The 22308-nt window shown below is 47.2% G+C and overlaps 1 protein-coding gene across 2 annotated transcripts in view; it reads right to left on the bottom strand.

Moving 5' to 3' along the window:
• scarb1 (scavenger receptor class B, member 1) overlaps positions 1-22308 on the bottom strand; it is a 189771-nt gene that overhangs the window by 77785 nt on the left and 89678 nt on the right. For both annotated transcript variants that reach the window (XM_041202804.1, XM_041202805.1), the window contains 3 exons: positions 20921-20994; positions 20338-20389; positions 18625-18780 (listed from right to left, as the gene is read on the bottom strand). In XM_041202804.1, coding sequence (XP_041058738.1) covers positions 18625-18780; positions 20338-20389; positions 20921-20994 — 282 coding nt within the window. The remainder of the gene's footprint in view (positions 1-18624; positions 18781-20337; positions 20390-20920; positions 20995-22308) is intronic.

Here is a 22308-nt window from a genome sequence, read left to right as displayed (position 1 = left end):
TACGAGTGTGGACTTTACTGCAACTACGAGTGTGGACTTTACTGCAACTACGAGTGTGGACTTTACTGCAACTACGAGTGTGGACTTTACTGCAACTACGAGTGTGGACTTTACTGCAACTACGAGTGTGGACTTTACTGCAACTACGAGTGTGGACTTTACTGCAACTACGAGTGTGGACTTTACTGCAACTACGAGTGTGGACTTTACTGCAACTACGAGTGTGGACTTTACTGCAACTACGAGTGTGGACTTTACTGCAACTACGAGTGTGGACTTTACTGCAACTACGAGTGTGGACTTTACTGCAACTACGAGTGTGGACTTTACTGCAACTACGAGTGTGGACTTTACTGCAACTACGAGTGTGGACTTTACTGCAACTACGAGTGTGGACTTTACTGCAACTACGAGTGTGGACTTTACTGCAACTACGAGTGTGGACTTTACTGCAACTACGAGTGTGGACTTTACTGCATCTACGAGTGTGGACTTTACTGCATCTACAAGTGTGGACTTTACTGCATCTACAAGTGTGGACTTTACTGCATCTACAAGTGTGGACTTTACTGCAACTACAAGTGTGGACTTTACTGCAACTACAAGTGTGGACTTTACTGCAACTACAAGTGTGGACTTTACTGCAACTACAAGTGTGGACTTTACTGCAACTACGAGTGTGGACTTTACTGCAACTACGAGTGTGGACTTTACTGCAACTACGAGTGTGGACTTTACTGCAACTACAAGTGTGGACTTTACTGCAACTATAAGTGTGGACTTGCAAGTGTGGACTTTACTGCAACTACAAGTGTGGACTTTACTGCAACTACAAGTGTGGACTTTACTGCAACTACAAGTGTGGACTTTACTGCAACTACAAGTGTGGACTTTACTGCAACTACAAGTGTGGACTTTACTGCAACTACAAGTGTGGACTTTACTGCAACTACAAGTGTGGACTTTACTGCAACTACAAGTGTGGACTTTACTGCAACTACAAGTGTGGACTTTACTGCAACTACAAGTGTGGACTTTACTGCAACTACAAGTGTGGACTTTACTGCAACTACAAGTGTGGACTTTACTGCAACTACAAGTGTGGACTTTACTGCAACTACAAGTGTGGACTTTACTGCAACTACAAGTGTGGACTTTACTGCAACTACAAGTGTGGACTTTACTGCAACTACAAGTGTGGACTTTACTGCAACTACAAGTGTGGACTTTACTGCAACTACAAGTGTGGACTTACAAGTGTGGACTTTACTGCAACTACAAGTGTGGACTTTACTGCAACTACAAGTGTGGACTTTACTGCAACTACAAGTGTGGACTTTACTGCAACTACAAGTGTGGACTTTACTGCAACTACAAGTGTGGACTTTACTGCAACTACAAGTGTGGACTTTACTGCAACTACAAGTGTGGACTTTACTGCAACTACAAGTGTGGACTTTACTGCAACTACAAGTGTGGACTTTACTGCAACTACAAGTGTGGACTTTACTGCAACTACAAGTGTGGACTTTACTGCAACTACAAGTGTGGACTTTACTGCAACTACAAGTGTGGACTTTACTGCAACTACAAGTGTGGACTTTACAGCAACTACAAGTGTGGACTTTACTGCAACTACAAGTGTGGACTTTACTGCAACTACAAGTGTGGACTTTACTGCAACTATAAGTGTGGACTTACAAGTGTGGACTTTACTGCAACTACAAGTGTGGACTTTACTGCAACTACAAGTGTGGACTTTACTGCAACTACAAGTGTGGACTTTACTGCAACTACAAGTGTGGACTTTACTGCAACTGCGGACTTGCAAGTGTGGACTTGCAAGTGTGGACTTGCAAGTGTGGACTTGCAAGTGTGGACTTGCAAGTGTGGACTTGCAAGTGTGGACTTGCAAGTGTGGACTTGCAAGTGTGGACTTGCAAGTGTGGACTTGCAAGTGTGGACTTGCAAGTGTGGACTTGCAAGTGTGGACTTGCAAGTGTGGACTTGCAAGTGTGGACTTGCAAGTGTGGACTTGCAAGTGTGGACTTGCAAGTGTGGACTTGCAAGTGTGGACTTGCAAGTGTGGACTTGCAAGTGTGGACTTGCAAGTGTGGACTTGCAAGTGTGGACTTGCAAGTGTGGACTTGCAAGTGTGGACTTGCAAGTGTGGACTTGCAAGTGTGGACTTGCAAGTGTGGACTTGCAAGTGTGGACTTTACTGCAACTACAAGTGTGGACTTGCAAGTGTGGACTTGCAAGTGTGGACTTGCAAGTGTGGACTTGCAAGTGTGGACTTGCAAGTGTGGACTTGCAAGTGTGGACTTTACTGCAACTGCAAGTGTGGACTTTACTGCAACTGCAAGTGTGGACGTTACTGCAACTGCAAGTGTGGACTTTACTGCAACTGCAAGTGTGGACTTTACTGCAACTGCAAGTGTGGACTTTACTGCAACTGCAAGTGTGGACTTTACTGCAACTGCAAGTGTGGACTTGCAAGTGTGGACTTTACTGCAACTGCAAGTGTGGACTTGCAAGTGTGGACTTTACTGCAACTGCAAGTGTGGACTTGCAAGTGTGGACTTGCAAGTGTGGACTTGCAAGTGTGGACTTGCAAGTGTGGACTTGCAAGTGTGGACTTGCAAGTGTGGACTTGCAAGTGTGGACTTGCAAGTGTGGACTTGCAAGTGTGGACTTGCAAGTGTGGACTTGCAAGTGTGGACTTGCAAGTGTGGACTTGCAAGTGTGGACTTGCAAGTGTGGACTTTACTGCAACTACAAGTGTGGACTTTACTGCAACTACAAGTGTGGACTTTACTGCAACTACAAGTGTGGACTTTACTGCAACTACAAGTGTGGACTTTACTGCAACTACAAGTGTGGACTTTACTGCAACTACAAGTGTGGACTTTACTGCAACTACAAGTGTGGACTTTACTGCAACTACAAGTGTGGACTTTACTGCAACTACAAGTGTGGACTTTACTGCATCTACAAGTGTGGACTTTACTGCATCTACAAGTGTGGACTTTACTGCAACTACAAGTGTGGACTTTACTGCAACTACAAGTGTGGACTTTACTGCAACTACAAGTGTGGACTTTACTGCAACTACAAGTGTGGACTTTACTGCAACTACAAGTGTGGACTTTACTGTATCTACAAGTGTGGACTTTACTGTATCTACAAGTGTGGACTTTACTGTATCTACAAGTGTGGACTTTACTGTATCTACAAGTGTGGACTTTACTGTATCTACAAGTGTGGACTTTACTGTATCTACAAGTGTGGACTTTACTGCAACTACAAGTGTGGACTTTACTGCAACTACAAGTGTGGACTTTACTGCAACTACAAATGTGGACTTTACTGCAACTACAAATGTGGACTTTACTGCAACTACAAGTGTGGACTTTACTGCAACTACAAGTGTGGACTTTACTGCAACTACAAGTGTGGACTTTACTGCAACTACAAGTGTGGACTTTACTGCAACTACAAGTGTGGACTTTACTGTATCTACAAGTGTGGACTTTACTGTATCTACAAGTGTGGACTTTACTGTATCTACAAGTGTGGACTTTACTGTATCTACAAGTGTGGACTTTACTGCAACTACAAGTGTGGACTTTACTGTATCTACAAGTGTGGACTTTACTGTATCTACAAGTGTGGACTTTACTGTATCTACAAGTGTGGACTTTACTGCAACTACAAGTGTGGACTTTACTGCAACTACAAGTGTGGACTTTACTGCAACTACAAATGTGGACTTTACTGCAACTACAAATGTGGACTTTACTGCAACTACAAGTGTGGACTTTACTGCAACTACAAGTGTGGACTTTACTGCAACTACAAGTGTGGACTTTACTGCAACTACAAGTGTGGACTTTACTGTATCTACAAGTGTGGACTTTACTGTATCTACAAGTGTGGACTTTACTGTATCTACAAGTGTGGACTTTACTGCAACTACAAGTGTGGACTTTACTGCAACTACAAGTGTGGACCTTACTGTATCTACAAGTGTGGACTTTACTGTACTCCTTCCCCTATTTATGAAGCTCAGGATCCCAAATGCTTTATTATTGCCCTCTCAACTGTTCCTGCCACCTTCGATGAATTCTGCACATATACATCCAGGTGCCTCTGCTCCTTCATCCCCTTTAGAAACGTACCTTTTATTTTATACTGTCGCTCAATGTTCTTCCTATAAAACTTCACTTCACACTTCTCTGTATTAAATTTCATCTATTGTATGTTTATCCATTCGTTCAGACATAGTCCTCTTGAAGTCTATCGCTATCTTCCTCCCACTTCCTGCAGGTATTTGCCATTTGCAAATTTTGAAATTGTGCCCTGCACACGGAAGTCTAGGTCATCAATATAGATTGGGAAAAGCAGTGAAGAAAACTAGTGGTGTTAACACCGACCGCTAGAGAATTCCACTGTACCTGTAAACCTTTCTCCAGTCTGAGAAAAAACTGATCACCACGACTCCCTGTTTAATGTCACTGAGAATACTTCATATCTATGTTGCCACTGCCCCTTTTATTCAATGGGCTTGAACTTTACTGTCAGGTCTGTCATGTGGCACTGGAGCAAATGCTTGCAGAACTCCATGTACGCTACATCAACTGCATTACCCTATCAACTCCCCCTGTTTCCTTATAAAAACTCAACTCAGTTAAGCTTGATTTTCCTTTAGCAAATCCATGTATTCCAAAATTAATCTATATTTGGCTGCCAATGATAGAGCAATTAAAATTGAGGCTGCTCAACAGGCCAGATTTAGAGGAGAGCAGATACCTTGAGGGTTGTAGGGCTGGAGGAGGTTAAAGGAGATGGAGGAAGAGTAGGGAGGAGTGAGGCCATAGAGAGATTTGAAAATAAAAGTTTTAAAATCAAGGCATTGCTGACTGGTAATTGTCCCAGATTATTGTTTATAAAAGCTTTTCCATGAACTGATTGGCCTGTGGTTGCTGGGTTTATCCTTGCACCCTTTTTGAACAAGGATATAACACTTGCAGTTCTCCAATCCTCTGGCGTCATCCCTCTATTCCCCTCTGTATCTAAGGAGGGTTGGAAGATTTTGGTCAAAATTTCTGTAATTTCCACCTTTACTTTCCTCAGTATCCTTGGATGAATCCCATCTGGTCTTAGTGCCTTATCAGCTTTAAGTGCATCCAGCCTTTCTAATATTTCCTCTATCAGTTTTTAAGCACATCCAGTGTCTCAATCAATTTCTTTGACAATATGACTTTGGTAATATCCTTTTTCTTGGTAAAGTCAAATGCAAAGTACTCATTTTGTACCTCAGCCCATGCTCTCTGAATTCATGCATTAACCTCCCTACTAGGCTCTACCATAGAAGACGACATGTGGGTTCTCTTTTTTTTCTTGGCTGCCAGGCTCTTCTCCTACTCTCCCTTTGCTTCTCTTATTACTTTTTAAATTATTCTCTGAACTTTCTATATTCAGTCTGGTTCTCACTTGTACTATCAACCTGACATCTGTCATATACACTATTTTCTTCTTCATATTACTCTCGATGTGATCTGTGAGGAGGACACAGAGACTGTAAAGAGATATGGACAGGTTAAATGAGTAGGCAACAAAGTTGTATCAAACCGCTACAGAAAAATTGAATGCAAATAAAACTGGACAAAACATCTGATATTGGTCTCGGCACTAGAACCAACATAGGCACATATTACCCAGTCAAGGCTACAAACCTCTCCTCATTAATAGCTGGAACATTTGTCAACTTTGGGAGAGCTGTCCTGCAGACTTAAGTTAGGCAGTAGCCTGACATAGTCATCCCCACGGAATCATATCTTACAGATAATGTCCCAGACGTCACCCTCACCATCCCTGGGTAAGACCTGTCCCACCGGCAGGACAGGCCCGGCAGAGGTGGTGGCACAGTGGTATACAGTCGGGAGGGAGTTGCCCTGGGAGTCCTCAACATTGACTCCAGACCCCATGAAGTCTCATGGCATCAGGTCAAACAGGGGCTGGGAAACCTCCTGATTACCACATACCACCCTCCCTCAGCTGATGAATCAGTGCTCCTCCATGTTGAACATCACTTGGAGGAAGCACTGAGGGTGGCAAGGGTGCAGAATGTTCTCTGGGTGGGGGACTTCAATGTCCATCACCGAGATTGGCTCAGTAGCACCACTACTGACTGAGCTGGCTGAGTGCTAAAGGACATAGCTGCTAGACTGGGTCTGCAGCAGGTGGTGAGGGAACCAACAAGAGGGAAAAACATACTTGAACTCATCCTCACCAACCTGTCAACCGTAAATGCATCTGTCCATGACAGTATCAGTAGGAGTGACCACCTCACAGTTCTCATGAAGACAAACACCCATCTTTACATTGGAGTGGGATGGAGGGAGGGGGTGATGGTGTAGTGGTATTGTTGCTAGTAACCCAGAGACCCAGGCTAATGCTTTGGAGACCCAGGCTCCCACTCCTACGTTCTCAGTCGGTCACAGATCCCTGGAGTCCTCCAGGGTCCACAGAGGCTGCGGGTTAGCTCCTCAGGGACAAGGGCCACCCACAGAGGCCGTGGCTGATGACACCCATGCGGTGGCCTCAGACTGCAGCAGAGCGACGCTATAACGAGGCTCGTGCAGCAACTCGCAACTTGGTGGAGCCGTCGGGACTCTGAAGATGAGGTTCCGGTGCCTGGACCAGCCTGGTGGAGCCCTGTAATACAGTCCGCAGAGAGTGTTATGCATCATCGTCGTCTGCTGCGCCCTTTACAACCTGGCGCTGCAACAGGGAGAGGAGCTGGCTGAGGAGGGGATGGAGGAGCTGCACGTCTCTTCTGATGAGGAGGATGCTGATGGGGATGAGGGTGAGGGGATCGTCGGTGGTGATAATGACAAGAATGAGGCTCTCGCACTGGCTGGGTGAGGCAGGTGCACTCAGGAGGCCCTCATAGCTGCCAGCTTTGTGGGGGCTGATGATGACGACCTGCAGTGAGGTGACCCCATAGATCCTCACATTGCAGTTGTGAACGTTTTACTCCAGCCTGACTTATCCACCACCAATACCCTCTGTGAGAATGTCCCTGTCATGGAGATGCAGCGGAGGCCCTAATAGTCACTCGATCGCAGGAGGATGATGACAACATGCAGTGAGGGCACTCCATAGATCTTCACATTGTCTCTGAGAATGTCTGACTCTTGTCAGGCTGAGGGCAGCTCACTTGCGCTCCATGATCAGGGCCATCTCAGAGACGCAGCCATGAAACTTTAGGTGTATCTGATGCTGTGTCTGCCTTTAGCACCTCAGCCCTTCAGGAGCTAGTGCACCGCATCAGTGGTCACAGATGCTGGTGTGATGGGGGCCAGCCCCACTTTAAAGATGCTGAGAGCACACAGAGAATGAGAGAACTGTGTGGTACCTGCCCACTACATTCTAGCAGCAATGACCAGCAGCGCCGAGGTACAGGCATCAGTAATGTTTCCAGGGAGTGAGAGACTGGACCATCACTGTGGTCTGAAGGCTGCCCAGACACAGGGAAGAGGCCCTGGACTGAGACACCTGCTTTTATCTTGTGCAGGAAGGTTTCACATCTGAGTGACAAGAACACTGCTCATCAGAACAAGGAGCCACAGACAGGGAGATATTCTTGGGAGTTTATTGACAATAGTGAACATTATGTATAAGTGATTAACACCCGTGCTCAGGCTGTGTAACTAATTCTCCTTAACTTTCCTAACCCTGCGGCTATGTCTTGGTGCTCCTTGGATATCCACAGTGGAAGTGGAGGCAGCCTGCTGACTGCAACACCCTGCCTGTGATGACTTTGGCAGGCGTCCTCTGGAGGACCAAGACTTGGAGGGCTCCGGCCTGCCTTCAGGGTCCTGCTGTGTGGCAGTGGCACTCTCCTCGGCCTGTGGAGCTGGAGCTGTTGAGGTCACAGGGAGAGGGGAGTCAGATGGGACAGTCACTCCCAGAGTCACCTAGGTGGATGGCCCCAGACTGTGCACCTGCTGATCCTCCTGCCTATGGGTGCCTGAGGGCCCCAGGCTGACTCCATTTGCAGAAGGGGTAGCTGGGGTGAGATCGAGCTGCCCAGCACCCCTCTCACATTGACACTGTTGGAGGCCAACTATGGCATCAGTAATGGAGTTGAGCCCGTGCAGCAGTGCAGGAGTGATGTCCTGGACCAAGGTCTCCATGGCGGTGTTGACCTCGGTGTGTTGCAATGCCGGCACTATCACCTCAGAGTGAAGATGGGATGGACTCCTCCATCATGCCTTGCAATCTGAGGAGTGCAGTGGACATCCTTTCCTGATGCTCCTGAGCTTGTCTTTACAGCTCCAGCAACTGTGACATGACCAAGTTCAGAGGCTGTAACGGGACTTCAGGGAGGATGCCTCCAGGTTCCACTTCAGAGTTTTCTTTAGGGCTCGATTGGAGGCCCTGGGTCATGGACCCTGTCGGCTGTTTGGCAGATGTGCCTATGAAAGCAAGAGGAGATAATTAGTGCATGGCAGTGGCCTGTGAAACAGGACACATCACTCACAGCATGGCTGTCCAGTGGATGTTGCACTGCTGGATCCTCACTTGGTAGAGCAGCGCTGACCTCATCGTCAGCACAGGAACGGTCCAGATTGTGGCCGGCCAGCTGGATGGCTCTGTTTTCAAAGTCTGTGAGGACCTTGATTTCGAGCATTCCGCTGCCAGTCTGTGATCTTTCTCTCTTGTTGTGTGCCAGCTTGTCCTGCATGGACAGGGATGGAGAGAGTGTAAGCAGGACGCCTGCCAGGCCAGATGATAAGTATACCTGGCCTGCGTGGGTGGTGAGTGGTCCCACGGACAGGATGAGGACAATGACAGTGAATGTTAGAGAGTGAATGGTGATGTCCCTTGAACTGGCAGTGAGTGAGGGCCCTGTGGCTGTGTGATGGGTTTGTGAGAATGATGAGAAGAGTGACTTACCCTGGTGGAACGGAGAAGATTATTCATCCTCTTGTGCCGTTGGGTGGCTGTCCTCTTCTGAAGGGCATTGGTGCTGACCGCCACTGCCACCACCTCCCAAGCCGGGTTGGTGACCCTGAGCGGGGGTACAGGACATCCCGGCGGCCTCCACAGCATCCAAAAGGCTTTCCAGTGACGTATCATTAAACCTGGGGGCTGCAGTCTTTTTGCCTTTTGTAGACATCTTCCCTGCAGTGGTCGTGGGCTGGAAGCACCGAGATGTGTGCACGCAGCTGGACTTTAAATATAGCGCCCAGCGTATTGAAGCGGTGAGGTGATGGTGTGGCGGGTGAATGAGAGCCCACCCTGCCATGGAAACGGTGTGTTTCCCGGGAACGTGTAAATAATGGGCGGGTTTGGGACAATACAGCGTGAAAACCCGCCCATCACGTCCGCTGTATAAAACATCATTTTACCCGCCTGCTACTGCACTCAGTGCAAACCTGGGACAATTCCCCCCTTTTCTGTCAAACCGATGGTAACTCTTCATTGGTTTGTGTGTCTGTGAAGGTATAGCTGGGGTCAGGAAATAGTGGGAACTTGAAGCTTCTTCCTGTGTTTGTATTGAGATCTTTCCAACCTTTTTGGTCTGGTGTAATATAGTTCATTTTTCTTGTTTAATAAATATTTTATTCTTTGTATTAAACTTTCATCAGCGGACTCCTGTGAATTTGTTCAGTAACTTTCCTCCACAGTTTTTTTAATAAAAGTTAGGATCCATCGAACCAGGTTTCACTCTGGGATCTCACTTCCCAGTATTAACACCATCTGGGACTGTAAGTTGAAACACTTTGCTAAATTCCTATATTGGTAAAGGAAAAACTTCTCAAATAAAATACATTAAAAAAATTCAAATAGATATTACTGGAAATAGAGACACATTGCTGAAGCTTTTTGACTTGCACTCATCGTCTTGCCAAATTTCAAACGATCACAACAATTTATACTACAGGAGAAAAGGATGCCGATTGGCTGGCAAGCTGACTCTGACTAGCCGAGTTTTGCTGTGGAGAAAGCAATGGGGAATCATTGGCTCCCCAAGCTCCCGGGTAATTCAAAAACTGCGCAAGACTGGAACACAGGGAGGGGAGGTGATGGTCGAGTGGTATTGTCACTGGACTAGTAATCCAGAGAACCAAGGTAATGCTCTGGGAACCCGGGCATGAATCTCACCATAGCAGATGGTGGAATTTAGTTCCAGATTTTTATTGAAATTCTGATGATGACCATGAAACCATTGCTGATTGTCGTAAAAACCCATCTGGGTCACTAATATCCTTTAGGAAGGAAATCTGCCATCCTTACCTGGTCTGACCTACATGTGACTCCAGACCCACAGCAATGTGGTTGACTCTAAAATTCCCTCTGAACAAGGGCAATTAGGGATGGGCATAAAATGTTGGCTTAGCCAGCGACGCCCACATCCCACAAACAAACAAAAAAGACATTCCTTTTGTTTCCGGAGAATGGGTCTCTGAGGATGCATGCGTGTTACTTCCAACAAGTGTAAATGGGTCACGTTATGAACTCAACTGATTATCTTAAGTTGGTTGGTCGTGTAGCTATTGGCACACTCAGGATTGTTCAGTGAGTTCTTTCTAATCATGGATTCACACCGAACAGATATGAAAAACAAATATATGTTAACTTTCTACTTACCGCCAGCTTGCTGCCTCTCTTGCTCAGCATCCTCCCACTCAGCACACATTCTGCTCCCCGACCCTCATGACCTCTGCCACATCTCTGACCCTCCCAGCCACTGTCAGCTCTCTGATTCACAGCCTCTGCTGCTCCCTGACCCTCCCAGTTGCTGCAGACCCTTGCTCTCGCGAACCTCCACTACCCCCCTCTCCCGTTCTCTACTTCAATCTCCTGTACCCTCACTGTGACCAAGGGTTCTGGAGATGAGCGGTGAGAGGCACCATGAACAACCTCAACTTCTACGAGGTGAGCTGAGAGTCAGAGAAGCAGTTAGAGGAAGGGTCAGGGAGTAACAGAGACCGCTCCAAAATGCCAAGTGGGTCATGTGGCCCTAGATCAGACCTTGCACCAAACAAATGTCACAGACAGCTCACAATGCTGAACACCGACACAGACAGCTCACAATGCTGAACACCGACACAGACAGCTCACAATGCTGAACACCGACACAGACAGCTCACAATGCTGAACACCGACACAGACAGCTCACAATGCTGAACACCGACACAGACAGCTCACAATGCTGAACACCGACACAGACAGCTCACAATGCTGAACACCGACACAGACAGCTCACAATGCTGAACGCAGACACAGACAGCTCACAATGCTGAACACCGACACAGACAGCTCACAATGCTGAACACCGACACAGACAGCTCACAATGCTGAACACCGACACAGACAGCTCACAATGCTGAACACCGACACAGACAGCTCACAATGCTGAACACCGACACAGACAGCTCACAATGCTGAACACCGACACAGACAGCTCACAATGCTGAACACCGACACAGACAGCTCACAATGCTGAACACCGACACAGACAGCTCACAATGCTGAACGCAGACACAGACAGCTCACAATGCTGAACGCAGACACAGACAGCTCACAATGCTGAACGCAGACACAGACAGCTCACAATGCTGAACGCAGACACAGACAGCTCACAATGCTGAACGCAGACACAGACAGCTCACAATGCTGAACGCAGACACAGACAGCTCACAATGCTGAACACCGACACAGACAGCTCACAATGCTGAACACCGACACAGATAGCTCACAATGCTGAACACCGACACAGACAGCTCACAATGCTGAACGCAGACACAGATAGCTCACAATGCTGAACGCAGACACAGATAGCTCACAATGCTGAACACCGCAGCAACAGAAAGCTCACAATGCTGAACACCGACACAGAACTCACAGCTGAAACAACGACACAGACAGCTCACAATGCTGAACAAGCAGACACAGACAGCTCACAATGCTGAACACAGGGACCCGACACAGACAGCTCACAATGCTGAACACCGACACAGACAGCTCACAATGCTGAACACCGACAAAGACAGCTCACAATGCTGAAACCGACACAGACAGCTCACAATGCTGAACAGCCAGACTCAGACAGCTCACAATGCTGAACAGCCCGACACAGACAGCTCTCACAATGCTGAACACCGAGCACAGACAGCTCACAATGCTGAACACCGACACAGACAGCTCACAATGCTGAACACCGACACAGACAGCTCACAATGCTGAACACCGACACAGACAGTCTAACAATGCTGAACACCGACAACAGACAGCTCACAATGCTGAACGCAGACACAGACAGGCTCACAATGCTGAACAACCGACACAGACAGCGCACAATGCTGAACAAACCGACACAGACAAAGCTCACAATGCTGAACACGCGACACAGACAGCTCACAATGCTGAACACCGACACAGACAGCTCACCAATGCTGAACACCGACACAGACAGCTTCACAATGCTGAACACCGACACAGGACAGCTCACAATGCTGAACACCGACACAGACAGCTCACAAAATGCTGAACACCCGACACAGACAGCTCACAATGCTGAACACCGACACAGAACAGCTCACAATGCTGAACACCGACACAGACAGCTCACAATGCTGAACACCGACACAGACAGCTCACAATGCTGAACACCGACACAGACAGCTCACAATGCTGAACACCGACACAGACAGCTCACAATGCTGAACACCGACACAGACAGCTCACAATGCTGAACACCGACACAGACAGCTCACAATGCTGAACACCGACACAGACAGCTCACAATGCTGAACACCGACACAGACAGCTCACAATGCTGAACACCGACACAGACAGCTCACAATGCTGAACACCGACACAGACAGCTCACAATGCTGAACACCGACACAGACAGCTCACAATGCTGAACACCGACACAGACAGCTCACAATGCTGAACACCGACACAGACAGCTCACAATGCTGAACACCGACACAGACAGCTCACAATGCTGAACACCGACACAGACAGCTCACAATGCTGAACACCGACACAGACAGCTCACAATGCTGAACACCGACACAGACAGCTCACAATGCTGAACACCGACACAGACAGCTCACAATGCTGAACACCGACACAGACAGCTCACAATGCTGAACGCAGACACAGACAGCTCACAATGCTGAACACCGACACAGACAGCTCACAATGCTGAACACCGACACAGACAGCTCACAATGCTGAACACCGACACAGACAGCTCACAATGCTGAACACCGACACAGACAGCTCACAATGCTGAACACCGACACAGACAGCTCACAATGCTGAACACCGACACAGACAGCTCACAATGCTGAACACCGACACAGACAGCTCACAATGCTGAACACCGACACAGACAGCTCACAATGCTGAACACCGACACAGACAGCTCACAATGCTGAACGCAGACACAGACAGCTCACAATGCTGAACACCGACACAGACAGCTCACAATGCTGAACGCAGACACAGACAGCTCACAATGCTGAACACCGACACAGACAGCTCACAATGCTGAACACCGACACAGACAGCTCACAATGCTGAACACCGACACAGACAGCTCACAATGCTGAACACCGACACAGACAGCTCACAATGCTGAACACCGACACAGACAGCTCACAATGCTGAACACCGACACAGACAGCTCACAATGCTGAACACCGACACAGACAGCTCACAATGCTGAACACCGACACAGACAGCTCACAATGCTGAACACCGACACAGACAGCTCACAATGCTGAACACCGACACAGACAGCTCACAATGCTGAACACCGACACAGACAGCTCACAATGCTGAACACCGACACAGACAGCTCACAATGCTGAACACCGACACAGACAGCTCACAATGCTGAACACCGACACAGACAGCTCACAATGCTGAACACCGACACAGACAGCTCACAATGCTGAACACCGACACAGACAGCTCACAATGCTGAACACCGACACAGACAGCTCACAATGCTGAACACCGACACAGACAGCTCACAATGCTGAACACCGACACAGACAGCTCACAATGCTGAACACCGACACAGACAGCTCACAATGCTGAACACCGACACAGACAGCTCACAATGCTGAACACCGACACAGACAGCTCACAATGCTGAACACCGACACAGACAGCTCACAATGCTGAACACCGACACAGACAGCTCACAATGCTGAACACCGACACAGACAGCTCACAATGCTGAACACCGACACAGACAGCTCACAATGCTGAACACCGACACAGACAGCTCACAATGCTGAACACCGACACAGACAGCTCACAATGCTGAACACCGACACAGACAGCTCACAATGCTGAACACCGACACAGACAGCTCACAATGCTGAACACCGACACAGACAGCTCACAATGCTGAACACCGACACAGACAGCTCACAATGCTGAACGCAGACACAGACAGCTCACAATGCTGAACGCAGACACAGACAGCTCACAATGCTGAACGCAGACACAGACAGCTCACAATGCTGAACGCCGACACAGACAGCTCACAATGCTGAACGCAGACACAGATAGCTCACAATGCTGAACGCAGACACAGACAGCTCACAATGCTGAACACCGACACAGACAGCTCACAATGCTGAACACCGACACAGACAGCTCACAATGCTGAACGCAGACACAGACAGCTCACAATGCTGAACACCGACACAGACAGCTCACAATGCTGAACACCGACACAGACAGCTCACAATGCTGAACACCGACACAGACAGCTCACAATGCTGAACACCGACACAGACAGCTCACAATGCTGAACACCGACACAGACAGCTCACAATGCTGAACACCGACACAGACAGCTCACAATGCTGAACACCGACACAGACAGCTCACAATGCTGAACACCGACACAGACAGCTCACAATGCTGAACACCGACACAGACAGCTCACAATGCTGAACGCAGACACAGACAGCTCACAATGCTGAACACCGACACAGACAGCTCACAATGCTGAACACCGACACAGACAGCTCACAATGCTGAACACCGACACAGACAGCTCACAATGCTGAACGCAGACACCGACACAGACAGCTCACAATGCTGAACGCAGACACAGACAGCTCACAATGCTGAACACCGACACAGACAGCTCACAATGCTGAACACCGACACAGACAGCTCACAATGCTGAACACCGACACAGACAGCTCACAATGCTGAACACCGACACAGACAGCTCACAATGCTGAACACCGACACAGACAGCTCACAATGCTGAACACCGACACAGACAGCTCACAATGCTGAACACCGACAGACAGCTCACAATGCTGAACACCGACACAGACAGCTCACAATGCTGAACACCGACACAGACAGCTCACAATGCTGAACACCGACACAGACAGCTCACAATGCTGAACGCAGACACAGACAGCTCACAATGCTGAACGCAGACACAGACAGCTCACAATGCTGAACGCAGACACAGACAGCTCACAATGCTGAACGCAGACACAGACAGCTCACAATGCTGAACGCAGACACAGACAGCTCACAATGCTGAACGCAGACACAGACAGCTCACAATGCTGAACGCAGACACAGACAGCTCACAATGCTGAACGCAGACACAGACAGCTCACAATGCTGAACGCAGACACAGACAGCTCACAATGCTGAACGCAGACACAGACAGCTCACAATGCTGAACGCAGACACAGACAGCTCACAATGCTGAACGCAGACACAGATAGCTCACAATGCTGAACGCAGACACAGACAGCTCACAATGCTGAACACCGACACAGACAGCTCACAATGCTGAACACCGACACAGACAGCTCACAATGCTGAACACCGACACAGACAGCTCACAATGCTGAACGCAGACACAGACAGCTCACAATGCTGAACGCAGACACAGACAGCTCACAATGCTGAACGCAGACACAGACAGCTCACAATGCTGAACGCAGACACAGACAGCTCACAATGCTGAACGCAGACACAGACAGCTCACAATGCTGAACGCAGACACAGACAGCTCACAATGCTGAACACCGACACAGATAGCTCACAATGCTGAACGCCGACACAGACAGCTCACAATGCTGAACGCAGACACAGATAGCTCACAATGCTGAACGCAGACACAGATAGCTCACAATGCTGAACGCAGACACAGATAGCTCACAATGCTGAACGCAGACACAGATAGCTCACAATGCTGAACGCAGACACAGATAGCTCACAATGCTGAACGCAGACACAGATAGCTCACAATGCTGAACGCAGACACAGATAGCTCACAATGCTGAACGCAGACACAGATAGCTCACAATGCTGAACACCGACACAGACAGCTCACAATGCTGAACGCAGACACCGACACAGACAGCTCACAATGCTGAACGCAGACACCGACACAGACAGCTCACAATGCTGAACGCAGACACCGACACAGACAGCTCACAATGCTGAACACCGACACAGACAGCTCACAATGCTGAACGCAGACACAGACAGCTCACAATGCTGAACGCAGACACAGACAGCTCACAATGCTGAACGCAGACACAGACAGCTCACAATGCTGAACGCAGACACAGACAGCTCACAATGCTGAACGCAGACACAGACAGCTCACAATGCTGAACGCAGACACAGACAGCTCACAATGCTGAACACCGACACAGACAGCTCACAATGCTGAACACCGACACAGACAGCTCACAATGCTGAACACCGACACAGACAGCTCACAATGCTGAACACCGACACAGACAGCTCACAATGCTGAACACCGACACAGACAGCTCACAATGCTGAACACCGACACAGACAGCTCACAATGCTGAACACCGACACAGACAGCTCACAATGCTGAACACCGACACAGACAGCTCACAATGCTGAACACCGACACAGACAGCTCACAATGCTGAACACCGACACAGACAGCTCACAATGCTGAACACCGACACAGACAGCTCACAATGCTGAACACCGACACAGACAGCTCACAATGCTGAACACCGACACAGACAGCTCACAATGCTGAACACCGACACAGACAGCTCACAATGCTGAACACCGACACAGACAGCTCACAATGCTGAACACAAATACAGATTGTGAACTATACAGCCTTGGTGAGTTGCTGCAGTGCATCTTGTAGGTGGTACACACTGCTGCTACTGTGCGTTGGTGGTGGAAGGAGTGAATGTTTAAGGTGGTGGATGGGGTGCTGATCAAGCAGGGCTGCTTGATTGGAGATTGGAGAATTTGGGACTGTTTTCCTTGGAGAAGAGAAGGTTGAGAGGAGATTTGACAGAGGTATTCAAAACCATGAGGGGGCTGGCCAGAGTGGTTAAGGAGAAACCGTTCCCACTGATGGAAAGATCGCGAACCCAAGGGCACAGATTTAAGATAATTGGTAAAAGAAGCAATGGTGACATGAGGAAAAACTTCCACAATGCGAGCGGTTAGGGCCTGGAATGCACTGTCTGAGAATGTGGTGGATACACGGTCAATCGAGTGGTTAGGGTCCGGAATGCACTGTCTCAGTGAGTGGTAGAGGGAGATTCAATTGAGGCTTTCAAAAGGACATTGGGCAAATTTCTGGAGGAGATATTCGCAGCGATGTGGGAAACAGGTGGGGAAGTGGGACTAGCTGAGTTGCTCTTGTAGAGAGCTGATACAGGCATGAAGGGCTGAATGGCTGTGTAACCATTCTACGTTCCCATTGTCCTCACCTGGCAATGCAATCTCTCTGAATTGGGGGAGGGTACACAGATTAGGTGACAGCTTTCTATGTGATTTTGGCTTCCGATCTCATGTCATTTTAATTCTCCATCATACCCGGCTGTCTTTTTTGTCAGTCTCCGACACTGTCCCAAGGATTAGCACCTCATCTTTCCAATGGGCACTTCCCAACTCAACATTGAGTTCAACCATTTCAGATCATAACTACTCCTCCCAGTTATTGGACAGTGGGTGTTGGTGATGATTCTGTTCATGGGATGTAGGCTTCACTGGCTAGGCCAGCATTTATTGTCCATCCTAGGTGCCCTTGAGAAGAGTACCTAGGGATGGGCACCTATTTACACCTCCTCTAGCCACCTTGTTTCTTTACTTGTCCCATTACCAACCCTGCTGTTATTTAATCTCTCCTGTCCTCTATCCTATCTGAGACCTTTCTTTTTGTTTTCCCTCCCCCACCCCTTTCCCTCCAGCTGTATTTGTTTAAAACCTGTTTCATCTGGAACGTTTCCCAGCTCTGATGAAAAGTCATCAGCCTGAAACATTAACTTGGTTTCTCTTTCCAGAGATGCTGCCTGACCTCCGGAGTATTTGTAGCACTTTCTGTTCATTCATTCAATGAGTATTAAAATTCAATTTTATGTGGGTTAATAATTTTAATTCATTTAATGTGGGACAAAACGTACTTGATTTTTATATTTCATTACATGGTTTCTCCTTTAACATTTACTTAAATCACAGCACTATCTACAAAAATGTTAAAGTTTAGGTGTCTTTATGCTTTCATAAACAATTAAACGATCTTACCTGCTGTTTCCAGTGCACAATTTTAACAACTACAGCAATTAGCACCAAAAGGCAGCCGACAGCTATCAGGGTGTATTGAAGATATTCAAATACATTCGGCACCAACACCAGGAAGTTGTAGAAAGTGTGCAAAGGTGGACCATCGATACGTCCCATCTGCAGAGAGGATGAAATGTTCAATTGGCATCATTTGCTTAACTGAATGTAGATGAGGTGCTGTATCTCCATCCTACATGTATAACCAGTTGTCTCTATTCTTACACTAAAGCACAAAGCTATTTGGAATTTTTGTTATAGATTTATTTACAGAATAAATATTTGTACGTGGTCTCAATTTAAAAAGTTTCTGTTTCTTCCACTCCTTCATAAGGTGAAAAAACCCAGTAACTAATAGCAACAGGGATCCCCTTCACCCACCCCAGTGAGGGTCAGCACCATGCGTTACCCCGGTGAAGAAGTGAAGCAGTTGTTGTATCTGGAGTCAATGTGAGAGGTGCTGTTATGACCACAGTCGGTGTTAATCGCTGCATAAACCAAATCCCAGTGGGAAACTTGGCTTAGGGGCCACAACCTTTTTTCCTGTATTTCAATAACAAGATGATGATGTACCAATCTCAGCAATAAGAGGCCCAGTAATACTGCTGGGTTTTTAAAAATTAAAAGTTTTTTTTAACCAAAAGAAAACTTAAGCACACAAGATTACAGTTACACAATTAAGATTAGTCTCACAAAACATTCCTCCAAAACACTCTACTTGGTCAAACCCACAAGTAAACACTTTCCAGGCAACATTCCCTTATAGATATTTAAATTTGGAATCAATAATATCACACAAGGCAGACTGCTGTAGCTTCAATAAAGGTGGAGCATATAACCTGTACCCTCTTCCACTTTGCTTTGGAATTCACTTCAGAATAACACTGCTTGCTGCAGCCCAAGGCTGCTCAACAGCTCAAACAGCTCCAGCTATCTCCAGTTTAACAGCTCAATGGTTAAAAACAGCTATCCACAGTAACTCTAACATAGCTTCTCCCTCTTTCATCTCAGTCCCATTGTTCTCATACCCCTCGGAAACTCAAACCCTTCCGAATATAAGATCTTTCATGTTTCCATCTTGTCTTTGCTTTTGGTTCAATAAAAATAAAATACTCCACTACTATTTACTTATGGATTCCTGCAAGATGCAAGTATTTTCCTTACTACCTCTAATTCCCCTTTGAAATTCAAACAACTTCCCAACTTATCTAAAAATGCAAATGTTAGCTCTAACACCTTTATTCTGTTAATGTTTCCAAAACATCAGACAACCTGACTCCTATCAACTCTGCCCAGCTTAATTCTCACCAGCGCACGCCACACCCCCACCCACGCCCACACCCCCACCCCTGCAAACCCCTATGCACACACACATGCACACCCCCAAGAACGCCCACGCCCCCAACCCCCACACACACACACCCACACACCTCCACACACACCCCTGTGCGCACACACACACACCCACACACCTCCACCCATACCCCCGCAGCGCACGCACACCCAACTTCTTTATAGGATAACACAATATTCCCCAAAATATTTTTTAAAAAACATCCATTCTCACACTGTACAGAATCCACCCCCACCCCCGGCAACCCCCAAACCCTTATATACATTGGAAAGAAGATGTTTTTCTTTCATTAATTTTTAATATAAAAGCTTTTATGACCTCACCTCATCAAACCAAAGCAATGGCAGTAGCACAGGCTGGATATTTCCTGTTTCCCTTTAAATATAAAATATAAAGAACATCATTAAGAACAAACCCAAATTACAACTCTCGCAATGCAGAACATCATCCTGAGCTCAACAGCCAGAAGGTCCTCGTCAGGAGGGGAGTGGGGGGGAGGCGGGGGGTGGGGGGGGGGAAATGGTGACCTTGAATCCTTTAGACTGTTTCCAGCCCCTAACTGAAGTGTAAGACAGCGAGTGGTTAGGATCTGGAATGCAGTTCCTGAGGAAGCTCAGCTCCTTTCAATGCCTTTGCCCATCCTGCATAGGCCATGGGTGCAGACACAATGCAAAGCGGATTGTCAGAGTTTCTAACCCTATCCCTGAGACAAGGTGAATAATATCTTCTGTTAAAGTGGAGATTTAGTGAACTGTCAGGCAGAGAATGGAAGCTTGCTACTCTGCTGCTGAAGATATTTCTTCAAGTTGAGATTGATTAGCAATTTAATCTGTAGCCCAAGGAGTCACTGTTATAACATAACCAACAGAGAAACATTAAACAGCGGCAGTGATTAATAATACTCACGTTATTCCATGCACTGCTTTCACAAACAAATTTAGTTGTAATTTGATGGAGACATTCAAAGGGATTCCAGTTAACTGAAAGGAACGAATAGAATAAATTTTACATTGATAAATTTGTTAGACGGAAGCCAGTACCCTAAAGAATACGAGAGTAGGGCCATGTGGTTCACCCAAACTTCACAATAGGAACCCCTCCTGGCATTCACCTGCTCAAATGATTTTCGGAATGAAATGCCTTCCAACTCCAATTAAATACCACAAAATACAGAATGCGAATAGGCCATTCAGCCCATCAATGTCAGTCCATACATGATTATGGAAACTGTGTAGTGGCAATATTACTGGACTTAGAATGCAGAGGCCCAGACTAATGTCCCAGAGATGAGTTCAAATCCCACTGCATCAGCTTCGGGGAATAAAATCTGGAAGAAAAAGCAATAATGATTATGAAATGACTGGATGAGTATGACCAGGTTAGCTTGTAAAACCAAAGTCTTTCAGGGAAGAAGCTCTATCTTTCTTACCCAGTTTGGGTCACATATGATCCTGAGCAATGGGGTTGATTTTTAACTGCCCTCCAATATGGTGCAGCAAGTCAGTTATATCAAATCACAAAGAAAGCTTGAAGATGAATGGATCAGACAGACCACCCGGCATCGATCCAGGCACCGGAAACGATAACAGCAAACTCAGCCCTGTCAACCCTGCAAAGTCCTCCTTACTAACATCTGGGGGCTGGGGGCCGGTGCCAAAATTGGGAGAGCTGTCTCACAGACTAGACAAGCAACAGCCTGACATAGACATCCTCACAGAATCATACCTTACAGATAACACAGAAAACTTACAGATACAGATAATACAGATAACTTACAGATATAGATAATACAGATAACTTACAGACAATACCCCAGACATTGGGGGAGGTGGTGGTGTAGCAGTATTGTCACTAGATTAGTAACCCCAAGACCCAGGGTAACGCTCTGGGGACCCGGGTTTGGATCCCACCATGGCAGTTGGTGAAATTTGGAATTTAAAGTCAAATGATGACAATAAAACCATTGTTGATTGTTATATAGGCCAATCTGGTTCACAAATGCCAAAAGGGAAGAGTATTAGCCATTAGGGTGATCTGTCATCCTTACCTGGTCTGGCCTACATGTGACTCCATACCCACAGCAACATGATTGACTCTTAAATGCCCCCAGAACAAAGGTAATTAGGGATGGACAATAAATGCTGGCCTAGCCAGCGACGCCCTGTGAATGAATAAAGGAGGAAAAAAACACCCACCATCACCATCCCAGCAGAGGTGGCAGTACAGTGGTATACAGTCGGGAGGGAGTTTCCCTGGGAATCCTCAACATCGACTCCAGGCCCCATGAAGTCTCA

This window comes from Carcharodon carcharias, chromosome 13, assembly GCF_017639515.1.
Source record: "Carcharodon carcharias isolate sCarCar2 chromosome 13, sCarCar2.pri, whole genome shotgun sequence".
Classification (NCBI taxonomy): Eukaryota; Metazoa; Chordata; class Chondrichthyes; order Lamniformes; family Lamnidae; genus Carcharodon; species Carcharodon carcharias.
The sequence above is the reverse complement of the archived record's forward strand: the minus strand, read 5'-3'. Positions and strand labels throughout refer to the sequence as shown.